Source organism: Manacus candei, unplaced genomic scaffold (assembly GCF_025592945.1).
Source record: "Manacus candei isolate 608988 ecotype Guabito, Panama unplaced genomic scaffold, ASM2559294v1 h1tg000015l, whole genome shotgun sequence".
In the NCBI taxonomy this organism is placed as follows: Eukaryota; Metazoa; Chordata; class Aves; order Passeriformes; family Pipridae; genus Manacus; species Manacus candei.
In genome coordinates, this window is record NW_026138063.1 from 20,766,565 (window position 1) to 20,780,795 (window position 14,231).

The 14,231-nt window shown below is 48.4% G+C and overlaps 1 protein-coding gene and 1 long non-coding RNA gene across 2 annotated transcripts in view; one reads left to right on the forward strand and one right to left on the reverse strand.

Annotated features, from left to right (window-relative positions):
• LOC127468698 (uncharacterized) overlaps nucleotides 1-14,231 on the forward strand; it is a 36,368-nt gene that overhangs the window by 10,904 nt on the left and 11,233 nt on the right. The window contains exons 3-5 of the long non-coding RNA XR_007903657.1: nucleotides 4,586-4,831; nucleotides 11,207-11,422; nucleotides 12,912-13,053. This is a non-coding gene — a long non-coding RNA (uncharacterized LOC127468698). The remainder of the gene's footprint in view (nucleotides 1-4,585; nucleotides 4,832-11,206; nucleotides 11,423-12,911; nucleotides 13,054-14,231) is intronic.
• The window catches only part of LOC127468692 (transcription cofactor HES-6-like), a 182,725-nt gene continuing 181,155 nt past the window's right edge, over nucleotides 12,662-14,231 (reverse strand). Inside the window, exons 3-5 of the mRNA XM_051782092.1 lie at nucleotides 13,937-14,032; nucleotides 13,719-13,797; nucleotides 12,662-13,319 (exon numbers count right to left, since the gene is read on the reverse strand). Of these exons, the coding sequence (XP_051638052.1) occupies nucleotides 12,874-13,319; nucleotides 13,719-13,797; nucleotides 13,937-14,032 (621 nt within the window). The 3' untranslated portion in view covers nucleotides 12,662-12,873. The remainder of the gene's footprint in view (nucleotides 13,320-13,718; nucleotides 13,798-13,936; nucleotides 14,033-14,231) is intronic.

Consider the following 14,231-nt stretch of genomic DNA (forward strand, 5'->3'; position numbering starts at 1 on the left):
TTCACCTTCCAAGAGGTCTGGGATGCAGGGGGCATGCAGCAGCTGTTATATGGTGGTGTTGTACAAACACAAGGCAGGTGTTGGCTGGCATCCTGTCTCTCATATGTCGAGTGTAATTGCAGGAGCTGCCACGCTTCCGGCAGCTGGGAGCATCCTCAGCGTATTCATGTGGATATTGTATTCCCATAAATATAGATTGTCATACCACACTGAAATGCCCTCCCCAGCAGATTGTTCCCCACCAGTTACCACAGTGGATGAGCCTCTCACTGCACTCTGATTTTGGATACCAGCAGGGAGGTGTTGCAAACCCTGCCCACACAGAGGCTCTCAGGCAGGCCATCCGTGTGGATGTGGGGAACTGGACTGTAGGGCTTTGCAGACTGGTTTGTCTCTCCAATCCCAGTATGGAAAGGGCTGCCTGCGTTCAGTACCTTAGAAGGTTCTAACTGCATCTGGAATTTCTGACTCCTGTGCTCTGGGGTTGGGTGTGGGGTCACTCAGAAGAGGTTGTTCCTAAGTGGAGTACAACCTGTGCAGGGAAGTCTTTGTTGATGGGAGTCATTCCTATGCCTAGTTTTCTCACAGGTGTGATGTATGTGTATTATTTTTGGCCTCCCAAAGCAACTTTGGTGGTCCACCTTTCCAAAATTGCATGTGAAAGGAGGTCTTTCAAAGAGACCACCATGGAGATTTTTCTCCCCTGGCTTACCTGTGCTGTGTCTCCTCCAGAGACATGTCACCTCTGCTTTTGCAGCTCTCTGTTCCTGTAACACAAATACCACCCAGAGAGGTGGGTTTCACCCACAGGCTGAGTTGTTGTAGGCAGCTGGGCAGTCATGGCTCTGGTAAAGGGGTTGGTTGTGCAGGCTTTGAACCAGATCAGAATCCCAAATTCCCCTGGACTAGGGAAGGAGTGGGGTGCCAAAAATCAAATCTGAAAATGTTTTTCATCCTTATGAATAGCTAATGCTGGTGTGAGCTGGGAAAAGCTTGCAGTCCCTGGGGAGATGAGGTGAGATATGCTCCTGTCCAGGGTCAGATCTGCAATGGAGGGAGCGCAAGGTGTGGTGAAATTCCTGGAGAAAATGGTCCCCAGGAGTCCACATGGGAGTTCCCAGATGCTGCAGGCATCAAAGCAGCCCCCCAAGTGCATGTGAGAGCCTGACCTGGCCCCTGCGCCACAGCCAGACTCCACATGCCTTTGGTTTTGTTACTCATGCCTTAATCTTTTTGTTCCCTTGGGGAAACTCATAAAAGTAACTGTAAAATCTCTGGCAAGGTGATGGGAGGAAAAAGGAAGCATGGGGGAGATCTCTGCCCTGGCTGCTCTGATGATTCTGCAGCTGCCCCAGGCAGAACTCCCCTCTTCACAGGGGAAGTACCATGCAGGTACTCACCCATCTCCTCCCTGTTAGCTGTGTTGGCTGATCAGAAAAATCCCCTGGACAGAGTGGGACCATGGAAACAAAATACAGGCCCTCACCACTTCAGGTATCCTCACAGATGGGCTGCTAGAGGTGGAGGAACACCTCAGGAGAGATGCTGCTGCAGAGATCAGGGCCATTGCTGCATCACCCTAAGTGGATGATGGACCCCAGACTGAGGATCTTCTGGAGAAGCATCTTCTTCACTGTGAGGCTGCACCATCACTTGGAAAATGAGATTAGGGCAAATATTTTTTTCTATCCCCCAGACAAGAGCACTGAGCTGCTGGGCATTTGATGCATTGGAGTGATTGGTCTCTGCTCGCTGCAGCAATGGGCAGCTAAGCCAGGGCGCTTAGCATCAGGAAATCCCTCACAGCACAACACTCTTTGAAGGCAAATGTGACCCTTTGATTGGCAGCTCTAAATCTGACTGGACTTAAAATAGGAACCTCAACATCAGCTTTCTGAAATTCGACTCCCCTTAAGCTTCATTGTTTCGGCCCTGCGTAATTCTGACTTCAGTATACAGGCAATTTGTATATTAGGCAATCTGCAAATGGAAACCATGAAAAAAAAAGTAAAATAAGGGTGTGCTATGGAGTGGCAGCCCTGTGCTTGCCATGTTTGCTCTTTCCCTGGGCCATCAGAGATGGGTTAGGTGGGCTCCTACTCTCATCTCGAGTGATTCTTGTGCCCTTGTATCATAAGGGGTATTTCAAGCAATGGTGCAAACGGGGGAAATTCCTGTCTTTAAGTTGGCTGTTAGACACCAAACACTCCTGCACATGTAAATCCCACAGCTCAGAGGGTCTTCAGGCCAGAGGCCATATACATCAGTCTCAGAGTAACAGTGGGCAAAACCTCATGCTAAGAGCTCTCCTCTGCTTGTCTTCATTTCCAGCTGCCTACAGTATTTTTGATTGCTTACCCCAGCCAAAGCACAGATGCAATCCACCTGTGTTTCACCCTGGTGATGGGAGTTTTTCACCAGCCATTAAATAGTCTGTGCCTGTTTTGCAGAGGACCCCAGATCAGACACCTCACATTTTCATGGCTGCTCATTGCAGGAAATCAGTGGCAAAGGTTTGTTTCTTTGTTTGGTTTTAATTATGCTGCTTCACTGCAAAATCCCTACCAGTTATATGAGTATAAAAGCACTGGGTAAACAAAGCTGATCTCGCTTGTCTGATGTGTGGATTCCACTGGTGGATTTTGCTGTGGTGGCGAGTTTTGCCAGTACAGCTGCACCAGCAAGACTGGTTAAGAGCAGGTGAGAGGAGCTGGATGCATATCAACTGATTGGCAGCCAATACACTGCATCTCCCGTGCAGTCACTGCTGGCTCATGAATATGATGAACAAGGGTGTTTGCTCCCTGAGCCAGCATTCAATGTGTTGTGAGTAAGGCATTGCTCATCCCTGCTCACATCTAGAAGCAGGAATGTGTGGTGGGCTTCCCATCTTGGGGTGCAGAGCATTCATCAGGGAACTGTATGAATGTGTGTGTGGACTTGTGCTCACTTGGCCACACTCCATCATATCTTTAGGTTGGGGGGTTCTCTTCAGAGCCCCCCACAGTCAGATATTTCAGCACCCCAAGCCAAACTCTCTGTAAAACCCAGGTCCCCAGGTGTGCAGGGAGCCCTGGGACAGTGCTGTGCCTTGGGCTCTTGCTGGGTCCTGGAGGTGTGCCCAGGCTGGCTGCAGGCAAGCCTTTTGGGTGATCACTTTTACCACCTTGACTTGCATTCAAACAGTTTGGTCTGCTGAGGAGCTGCCAGTTGGTGCTGTTGCTGTTTGGTCTGGACCATGCACAGACATGCAGGGCAAGTATTGCTTCCTCTGCTCCTTATCTCTGCCAGAGGAATGCAGTGTCTCCCTCCTTCAGTGTACACACACCGTGCTCTGTCTCTAGGAATGGCCAGGGCAAAGCAACCTTCTTGGAGCTGGGAGAGAGGGATGCTAGGGAGGAGCTGATGGCCGGAGAAAGAGGGAGGCATGGAAATAATTAGCATTTTTATCCTTCTTTTTGCTAAAAATGGTGGTTCTCCTGCTCTCTCACCTGTCAAGTGTTCCTTCAGAAAAGGCAAGGCCCCTTTTCCACAGCAAACAAGCTGCATGATCTTGAAGCCATTTTGTCCTGCCTGTGAGTGCAGTAACTCTTTGGAAACCCAAAGAGTAGTCTGCCCTGTCTCTGCACTGTGTCTGAGGGGCACAGCAGGAACTGAGCTCTGATTCTTTCACAATACCTGGGAAGCAAGACGCACCAAAATATGCCACAGAAGGACTGATGGCAGCACATACAGGGCAATTTGCTGCCTTGCCTTATGCACTTTATTTCCCTGTCTGTGGTTGTTTCTCTCTGCTCTACTTATGTAGCTTTCACTGCTGCTTTGGGCTGATTCTTCTGCCCTCGGTGGTGTTGACTTTATTGTAGAAAAATGTAAGGAGGCTCTTGGAGAAGCAATTATTTTGTGTACTGGCTTTAGGCTCCTCATGTTTTGCTGCCTCCTTATCTTTCTGTTTCCCAAGTTGTGTGACAGATACTTCTTTATGTGTATGTTCATAGGTATGTACAAACATACATGCACTTACACCTATATATACATACACAAATATGGATATAAATGGTGGGCCAAAGAAACTGTTGTTGAGTTACTGGAGTGGGCTTTAAAATGAGCATGTAGTGCCTTCACATATTTATTGAGAGGGGTTTTCACATATATCTGATATATGTGAAAACATATTTGTTATATTTCACATATAACAGTGGTGAGCACAGTGTCCTGGCATGGCTGACCCCCGCCAGGTCAGCCCAGCACCACGCAACACTGTGGTGTCTGGGGACTCAATTCAGCCACAGATGTTTTGTGGCCCTGAGGCAGCCAGAGTTTGCTTGTCCTCAGCCCTTTGCCTCCCTATGGAGAGGTGACAAGGTTGAAAAGAGTATTGTTGAAGCTCTGAAAAACATCTGGGACAAGGACATCTCACCTTTGAGGAGGTGAATATTGTCCACCTTACTGTGGTTCACACTCCAGCTGTGGAAGGATTTGGGATGTCTGTTTAGGAATGGCAGAGATACATTGGTGCTGGAGTGAACCTGCTCTTGTTCTAAAACATGCAACCTGCTCTCCTGGTTGTTCCTTTTTCTTTCAGCATTTCATCTTTGACTGGTGAAACAGCATTTCCCATTACGTGGAGAATTCTGTCCTCTCAAGCTAGCAGCAGTCTGTCTGAGGGAAAATCTATGTTTGCTCCTCTCCCATGGGTGCTTTCCCAGTGCCTGCCTCAAGCTGCCTGTCCTCTCTTGGGATCCACCCTGACCACACAAGCGGTTGTGGAGGTGTGTGGTGTGGAGCAGAAACTCCTGGTGGTGATGTGGCCCTGGCCAGCTGAGGACAGGTAGGTGCTACCCAAAAGCATCCCAAGACTTTTTGCCCAGTGGCTTTTTGGGTGGAGGAGTGTGCCCTTGGCAGGCAGATCCCTTCCTGCTCAGACTTGCTTCCCAATCCCCAGGAGTACTGCAGGCTGGCTCTCTGCAGGCAGCTGGAGCAGCGCCTGCCCCAGGTTCAGGGCAGGAGAGCTGTCTGCATGCTGGGTGAGGACTCTCTGATCTGTGTGCCAGGAGCTGGATATAGACACAGACAGCTGGATGAAAGGTGTGTAAAATCCCCCTCGAGGGGCTAGGATTGAAACTGTGAAACCAAAAGTGTGTGCAAACATGTTAGGCTCCATCTGGGGCAGCCATATTTCCCTCCAAAACCAGTGGGAGTGGAGAGATCATAGGCTCTAACTCTAAGAGTGTTTCATTTTGGAGCAGTCGTGTGGTTTTGAAGCAAATTTCCTAATTGTCCTCACTCTGTGTGCACTGTGTTTGTTGGTGGCACAGTTTTTGTGCACATAAACTGCGTTCATCTTGGTGGAAACCAGACAAGAAGTTCTGCTCTGAGCTTGCAGCAGCCGTGGAGGGGGATGTGGTGGTTGAAAGCAGCAGCTGGTCCTCTGGGCAGCTGTGAATGACACACATGTCCAGAGGTTTGGTCCAGGTGATGAAGCCTACCTGGAAGTATCATCCATGAGCAGCATGCATGGTAGATGTAGGAGCCTCAAAAGCAACTTCTTCAGCCAACAGATCTCCTCTGTCACACACAATTATTTGCTGGCATAGGTGCTGCCTGTGAGTTTATGTGACCTCATGCCCTTGGTGAGTAGTGGCTTCAAGTGGGTGTTGAAGTTTTGTGCTCCAGGGACCACAGGTCACCCCGCTCATGTCTCACACCTACAACTGCAGTATGGCCTGTGCTGAAGTGTTTGCATTGCAGGCTTTGCCCTGCTTGGGGGATCCCCTTTGCAGTAGGATCAGCATGGACCATCACGAAGAACACTGGCTGCTGTTCTATACATTAGGTGTTTGAGGGAATGGCAAGAATGGCTTTCTTCCTCCACCTCTGGCTGCTGAGTCCAAAATCAGGACAAATGCTGGGGATTCCCTGGTCTGGAAAGTAATTGCAGCCACCCTGGAACCCCTTGGGAAGGCCCCTGCCACTCTCTGCTGCTGTAAAAGCACATCTGCTGGAGAAGATCAGGGTGTGGGATGCAGTGGTCTGGTTCATTGGAAGTGTTTTGGTGGGAGGTGGGAGTGTCAGCCTGCCTCGGTGTGCTCAGCTGCCAGGCACTGTGCCCTGGCTGTGCTGCAGCCAGGCTGAACAACCTGACCAGGAGCTGCACTGTGCCAGGGAATACCCCCAGGAGCACCTCCAAGCTCATCACCTTTGGCCTCTGTCCTTCAGCTACTGCCAACCTGGGAATGGCAGCAGAACCACCCAGTTAGTGCTCAGAGCAGTGCCAGTTTCCCTGCAGCTGTTGGAGGAACAGCTGAAACAGAAAACGACTCTTTTCAGGCTCAATGCCAAGGTTTCCCTCTCCTTCTTGTCTTGCTGTGGGTATCATCTCAAACCACACACTTCCTGAATGAATCACTAGTGCCTGGAGTGGCCAGGCACCACTTCCAGCAGGAAGGGGCAGAGCCTGCTACTCTGATATGGACATCACCTCACAGCCAGTTGATAAGGGGCCAGGGCTGGAAAAAATTCCTCATGAGAGCAACAGAGGGTCACTCTGCAAAAACAAGGCATCTCTCAGCCACAAGTTAATCTTTCCAAGCACAGTTTCATGCTTTCACGTTGCCTTTATGTCATCTGTGGGAGAACAAGCAATGCCTGGTCTGGGGGGGACATGCCCCTCGTCTGGCATAGTGAGTTTAGACAGGACTGGTGCTGTGCATGATGTAAGCTGGGCAGTTTGGGTCAGGAAGCAGACCTGGGGTGACTGTACCATTGCCAGCACAAGGGCAGAATGGTAGGAGGGCAGTTGGGTGGCCTAAGTCTGGTGATGACTGTAGCTCAGAGAAGGCTGAGAGCAGTGGGGAGGCTGGGCCAGGCACTGGGGGAAGGCTCCAGTGGCAGCAAAGGTATGTTTGTACAGATGGACTTGGAAGAGGAAAGTGCTGGAGTTGGGAAGACAGTGGAGAAATGATTGGTTGTATGAATGTATGTATGTATGTTGGCTTTTCAAGTCCTGCCTTGTCTCTTTAGTCTGTGCAATCCCTGGCATCTTGCTGGTGCTTTTCATCTGGAGATCTCTGAGGTGAGTACAATCATCACCCCCAAGCAGGAGACTGGAAAAATTCAGGTGCAGAGCAGGTGGAGGTGAGAGTTGGGCTTACAGCAAGATCAGCTGTCCCATGGGGTTGTGCTTAGCTGCTGCCCCACACTGCACTGCTGTGACTGTGTCTGCTCTGAAGAACCACAGCACTATTGACACCAAGTTCAAGGCCATGGCTGAGATAAACTGTACTGGTAGGCTCAGGGCTTTCTTCTGCTGGGGGTCTGTGTTGGAAAGTGCTCTCTGCTCATGGATTCTTTCTGGGGTCTGTGTTGGAAAGTGCTCTCTGCTCATGGATTCTTATGGACAAGGCAGGAAAAAGCCTTGGGCTCCTGCTGTGAGGGCAGTGCCAAACTATGGGAAATGCCAGGAGGCATTGGTCTCCTTTTCCCAGAGGATTTTGACAGCAACATGTCTGGTTTGGAGAACCTGTCTGTCCAGTATTGCTTTCACTGTATTCAGTGACTGGATGGTTCATCTATCACACCTATCAAAATGGTACCTCAGCACTTCTGAGGAGTGCCTGAGGTGAGGTGATTGCTATCCCATGTGGACTGCTTGTTCTCACAGCCTCTCCAGTGGGAAGAGTGCATATCTTAGAGTGCTTTGCTTTGTATTTTATTACCCATGTAGGCTAATGAGGGTAGGGCAGGTGACAGAGAGGTTTGAGGTTATGCGGTTGCTCCTGAGCAGTTCTTCCCACAGTCCCAGAGGGACCCAGGAAAGTCCCAGCTCTTACACAGGGGTACTCTGTCCCATGGAGCTCAGCCATGGCTCTCCTGGCTTACTTCACTGTCCTGCCTAACATTTGATTTTCTGAACTCTTTGGAAAATTTCTCTCTTTCTCCCTTCTCAGTCCATAGGAGGTAGAAAGAAAGAGCTTGAGCAGTGGGAGATGGTGAGATCATGAGGAGGGGTTGTTGGGGCTGCCAATGTGCCAGTTTCAGGTTATGCCAATTTGAGTGAGAAGTCGTCCTACAGCAACTCCTGCTGTGTGGGTATGCTCAGGGATGAGGGGGCCTGGGCAGGGTCAGATGGAGAAAGAAGAGGGGCTTTTGGGAAGCTCCTAGTGAAAGAAAGGCCAGCTTGGCAGTGGTTTCTCCATCCTTCCTTCCTCTTACCCCAGCAAAGTTTTGCCTTGCTCAGTGGCCTTCCAAAAGCCACAGGCTTCTGCGCTGCCATTTCCCCTGGCCTCCTCAGGAAGGGACCGTGGAGAGGAGGCATCATTCCCAGCTCTCCTCAGGGGTGTTTGCTGTTTGGCAGAGCAAAAGGGACAGTCCTCCATCCCCAAAGACAAGCCCCTTTGAGCTGGTTCTAGAGGACCCAATCTCTCTGTGGCAGCAGATGTGGGATTGATTGAAGAAGACCATTTGCTTGGTGGTGTTAGCTGTAGAAAACTAAATGGAAATGCTCCAACATGCTTTTTAATTCCAAATGTGTGGTAGGATTTATGACAACTAATGCAGGAACCATAGGAGAGTCTCAGAGCAAATCGAGTTCCCAGGCTCTGGTGGGTCTGTGGTGATGCCTCAGGCAGCAAGCCACATTCTCACCAGGGCTGTGACTTATAAATGAAATATGTCAGCAGTGCAGGACAGATCCAGGGCTAGTTCAGCTTCTGCTGCGTTATTCATGAGTATGTGAAAGCTCTGAAAAATGTGACAGACTTTGGGTTAGGTTCTCAACACAACATTACTCCTCGTGAGATGAAATATGAGCGTGTCTCTCCTAAGACAGGAATATATATGCTGGAAGCTGTGGGATAATGGCATATCTAAAGGGAAAGTGAAGTCTTTGGTGTTCTGCTGCTGGTGGGTTTGTTTTTATTTTCCTCCCAACAGGAATACTTTGTAGCAGTCTGCAAGCACTCACAACCATGGCAGTGTGGTTCAAGTCAGTTTGAAAATATTTTACCCTAGAATTGCTTTTGTGTGAGGTTTTGCAAGGTCTTTCCTTGTGAGTGCAGAGGATTAGGAGCCCCCTGCATGGCTTCTGGAGAGGTCACACTGCCAACCTGGAGTCTCCTTTTTGCCAAAGTGAGCACCCAACAAAGAGGTTAACTGAAAATTTACCTTGTGTTCCCTTTTTAATCACTGTGCTCAGCCCTCTCAGGTAATGATCCACAGGGACTCAGCATCACTCCTAAATCCCTAAAGCATTTTGGCCTTGTAACTGTGGGTGGCTGTGGGACCCTCAGGGTGGGATGAGGAGTAAAGGAAAAGGCAGGGATGCTCAGAGGCCCTGAGGGTTGTGTGTGCGTAGGAAAAGGCAGCATGGCAGGGCCTTAAATTCTCTTAATTACTCATGAACCTCTGTACTTTCCTAATGAAAAAGGACTTGGTCCTGTCTTCTGAGAAATAACTGAGCATTTCCTTGGCTTCCATGAGAGCAGGTCTGGGAGTGAAGTTTATATAAAGGGAACTGCTGTGCACATGGGTATTTTGTCCACCTGGGCTTACATTGGTATATGAATCAGTAATTGCTTTGTATTAAAGGCATATGAGGGTCCTGAGCTTTGGATCCAGCCTTTCCCACATCCTCGTGTCCTTAGCAATTGGCCTCTGCTTTAATGCTCCATTCACAAACCCAAGGTTGTGGGTTCTATCCCTGTATGGGACTTGATGATCCTTTGTGTCCCTTCCAACTCAGAATACTGTGACATGTCTGGAACAGTACTTTGGCAAGGGACAAACAAAGCCCAGATCTGCACCAGGCTGTCCCAGCCCTGCGTATGCTGGGGGAGATGTGGTGTGTCTTGTTGACTGTTTCTGGCAAACAAGTCTGTCTGGCCATGCCTGAGCTGAGGAATCTTGTCTGGGTGCTTGTGTTGGCTGTTTTCAGTCCTGAAACACCTGGGTGTGCAGTATCCCTGTTGTCAGTGCCTCCAAACCCCTGTGCCTTAGGCCTGTAGTCCCAGGTGAGAATGGTGGAGCAGCCTTGAAAGTGCCTCATCTGGGTGCTGGGGGACCGATCCCTGGGCTGTGCTGTGGCACCTCAGGCAGCCAAGAGACACAGCCATGGGCACCTGCTGCAGATGTGCAAATAGCATCTGTCTGGGTTCTGCTGCTGTGTCCAGAACTGTGTGATGGGGCAGCTTCAAACAGCAGCTTACAAGGACAGTGCTCTCTACTCCTCACTAGCCAGCTGGCTGGAGCAGCTGCTCTATTCCATCTTTTTGGGAGAAGATGGTAGCAGCTGCCAATTCTTGGGTTGTCAGTGGAGAGGTGCCCACATTGGAGAGCGAGATATTATTGCTCTTGTACAATCCCAGTTTTGAAAAAACCGGATGGGTTTGAGGTAAATATGGAGTTCCCTTGTCAAACGTAAGTAGGAGCTGAAATTCATGTGTTTGAAGTGCTATGAGTAATCCTCTGCCTTTCTGAAGAAACTTTACTTTTCCTGAAAAACTAGTGACTTGCAATGGATTCCCGCAGCACTAGTTGGATACGTGACAAGGAGATCATATAAAAGGTCACCCTTGGTTTGAAATGAAGGCAGTGAAAAATGAGTGTCTTGTACTAAAACTGTTACTGGAGATTGTTGGCCAAGTATTGCAGTCTCACTTTTCTATTTTTAAAACTCTCTCACCAGCTGTGATGTGACCCTTCCCTCCACACCCACAACAGAAAAAAGCCCTTACTGATTAGAAACAGGAAATAATAAAACTCACTAACCACAAAGTATTTTCAGACACAAAATAAACAAGCAGAGATGGTGAGAAGTAGATATTTCCCACTGATCTCTTTTCAGCACGGTAACCATAGCTGATAATTATAGTCACTGGAGATTTACAGCTTTTAGAGGGATTGTATGATTTTAAGTTGATGCTGTCAAGCTGTAGTAAAATATTTTCATCACAGCCTCTCCCAGGATAACAATAAGGTGGCCACAAGTGTCATGAGGTGCATTATTGACACCATCTAGAAGTAAAAGAACACTTCAGGTTTGATCCTGGGCAGGGAGCTGCTCCTCTTGTCAGTCCCACTGGTGTTCAATGGAGCTTCCTCTAGTGAGTACAGCTGTGGGGGATTTTATGGGGTGGGATTTTTATCTAAACTCAGCAACGTGTGTGATAATAAACTGGTAAGGTCTTTAATGTCTTTTCTCTTCCAGGATTTTGTGGTTTGCTTTGCCTGATAGTTTTCTCCACCTATGAGTGTTCTGTGCCCTTTGCTGCAGTGGTTTGCTTGGGGTGGCCCCAGCTCCCAACCCTCTGGATCTTTGCAGTGGGATATTGTGTATTTTCCACACTGGTGATCATTCTGGAGGTTCCTGTCAGCAAAGGGGGAAGTCCTAATTTTCAGGCCGAGGATAGAAACTGAGGTTGAGGTAAGATCTGTACAATTCTATGCCTTTACCTGACTTCTGACCCCATGGTTGAAGAAACCCGCCTTGTCTCCTTGCAGCCATGTGTAGGCCAGTTGTTTCTCCCACCACCCTTATGCCACTGCTCCTAATGGCTCTTCAAGAGGGCTGGATAAAAAGGAAAGCTTCACAGAAAAAGATGCTAAACCCAGAGGTGCTGGTTTTCACTCCTGAGGCACCTCATCAAATAGATCTCGCTGCATAATGAGCCCCTCTGAACTGCGGGTCCATTCATTAGTATGCGTGGTGTTTGTTTAAGAGCTCCCTGCTCTTTTATTTTAACTGCGAGGAACTTTTAACTGCCTTTGAGATGAAAAACAGGGACCAAATGTTGCCAGCAAGCGAGCAGATTTGTCCCAGTCTTCTTGGTCCAATTTGCAGGAAATTTTACCTTCTGCCCTTTAGAGGATCTTTGTGATTCACTTATAAGTAAAAGCTGAAGCATTGATCCAGGCTGATAAAACCAGCTCCCTACTTCTTTCATAATTTTTAAATTGTTGCTGTGATCCAGGTAATGCTGTCTGTGTGTGTGGTGCACTCTGCTTCCCTACAAAGCATCAGGAGCAAAACCCAAAACAGCTCTTTCAACTGCATTAAGGAAAAACTATTTGTGAAAGAAGAAAACAAAAGCAGATGCTTGAGTACTGTTTATTCAGAGCATAAAGGACAAGGCTGGGAAAAGTATCAGTCATGATCTTCCAAAAGTTTATTTAGAACTTTTAGTTAAGGAAACAAACAAAAAAAATCCCTAAATATAACTATAAGTTACATATATATACATATACTAACACATAGCTCAGTAGTTCAAGAGTGATGTCAGGATGTCCAGGTGGCTGGGAACAACACAGCCAGAGTGAGCAACCCAGAGAGCATTTCTAAACAGCCTCAAAAGTCCAGACCAAGTCTCTCCCTTTCTCTCTTTTTTTTTTTTTCCTAACCACTGCAGCATTTTTACAGGAATTGACACTGGAATCTCCTACAGCTGCACGGAGTAATAATAAAAATAAAAAGCCAAAGAGATCAGCTGTTTACCCCTTTATCCAACAAAGTTATCTCAGCGGTTTATGTGAGATCTGAGAGGTAACTGATGCCAGAAAGGGCCATTGCCTGTTGTTTTGTATTTTTATTAATAGGAAGTTAATTATTTTAGAACATAAGACAAGAAAACTATATAATTAATATAAGCTAAAGAGCATAAGAGGGTTCTATACAATAATTTAGATGTATTAAATAAATAAAAAATAATAGCAGCCTTCTACAATGCAGGCTACACGTAGGTTTACTTCGGCTTGAAGTACCCTGGTCTTTAGTACACCTACAGGAACAGACTTGCTCCACAAGTGTTTTAAAGAAACATATCTATAAGATACATACGTAAGAGTGTCTAAGGTTAGGATAAAAATTGAAAACACACTTTACCATGGTCTCCACATATCTAATGATCCCATTCTAGGGTTGTTATGGGAAAAATTTGGCTGCAGGACCTGTCTGGGAGGCGCAGCATCAACCTGGTTGAAAACCGACAGCAACGGCACCTGGAAGGAATTTTTGGAAGCCTGCTTGTTCTCTGCAGAGTAGAAGCGCTCCTGTGCCAGGTTTGTGCCCCGATTGCTTCCCTTAGGGCTCAGGGGACCTTTTGGCGTCAAGAGAGGCTGTTGAGATGGGCTGGAAGACCTCAGTGCTGCTTTGCAGGTATCTTCGCCAGACCTGGGCAAGGATTTCAGCAGGTGGTTTAGCAGGCGCGCCCCGAGGCTCTTGTCCATCCACTCACAGGTGAGAAGGAGGTTGTGCACCTCGTGCATGCACTGAATGTACCCAGTGCTGTACCTCTGCTGGGCTTCCAGACCCACTTTGGAGTCAGCTGCATTGGTGAGGAGACAAAGGGGAGTTGGTGAGAGGGTAAGAGCTGACTGGTGTGTTCCTGCTGGGAAACCTTCACCAGGTTTCCTGGGGGGCTCACTCTGAAGCCACTGGACTTTCCTAGAAGATGCCTCGTTTGCAGGGAGAAGGTGAGCAGGGTGTGAGCCCTGGTGCTCTGCTGCCTACTGCAGAGGCAAAACTACGCCAAAAAGCAGAAATAGGCTTGGGAAGGAAAAAACACCTTGCCCGAATTAACCAGTGCCCAGCTCCATCTCCCCATCTAGTGGAGAAAGCCGAACCCAGGCAGCAGCCCGGGCCTCGGCTGGTTTGGATGATGCTTTTGCCGGTCTGGCAGGGAATCAAACCTGCTGCCACCCTCCTGCCCGGCACGAGCACTCACCCATCATCTTGCTGCTCTGGATGTTCTGGAGGTGCTTCACCGTCATTTCAAGGATGTCTGCTTTTTCCAGTTTAGACTGCTGATAAGGAAGGAGAGCAGCAGTTAGAGGGAATGAAGGGTTTGCACCATGCCCAGTTTCTCAAAAAATGAGAACAACCCCACCCCTCAGATTTCCCACCAACAAAAGAACAAAAAGCAGCATAAAAATGAGCACTTACATCCAGGTGAAATGCTCCCACAACTGTCTCCTTCAGCTGGTCTAAGCAGTTATTAATCCTTTCCCTTCGCTTCCGCTCAATGAGGGGTTTCCTTAACTGGCAAAGAAAAGGAGCAGGAAAATTGCAGTTGGTATTTTTTTCTTCCCCTCCCTGCTGCAGTTCAGCGAGGTCAGAGAGTCCCATCCCCTGTGTGAAGCCAGTGTGGGGTGGCACAGGGCTCAGCAGGAACAAGATGAAGATGGATGTGTACCATCTTCAGCCACGGCCTGTCCCTTAGATGGCATCAGCCCTCAAT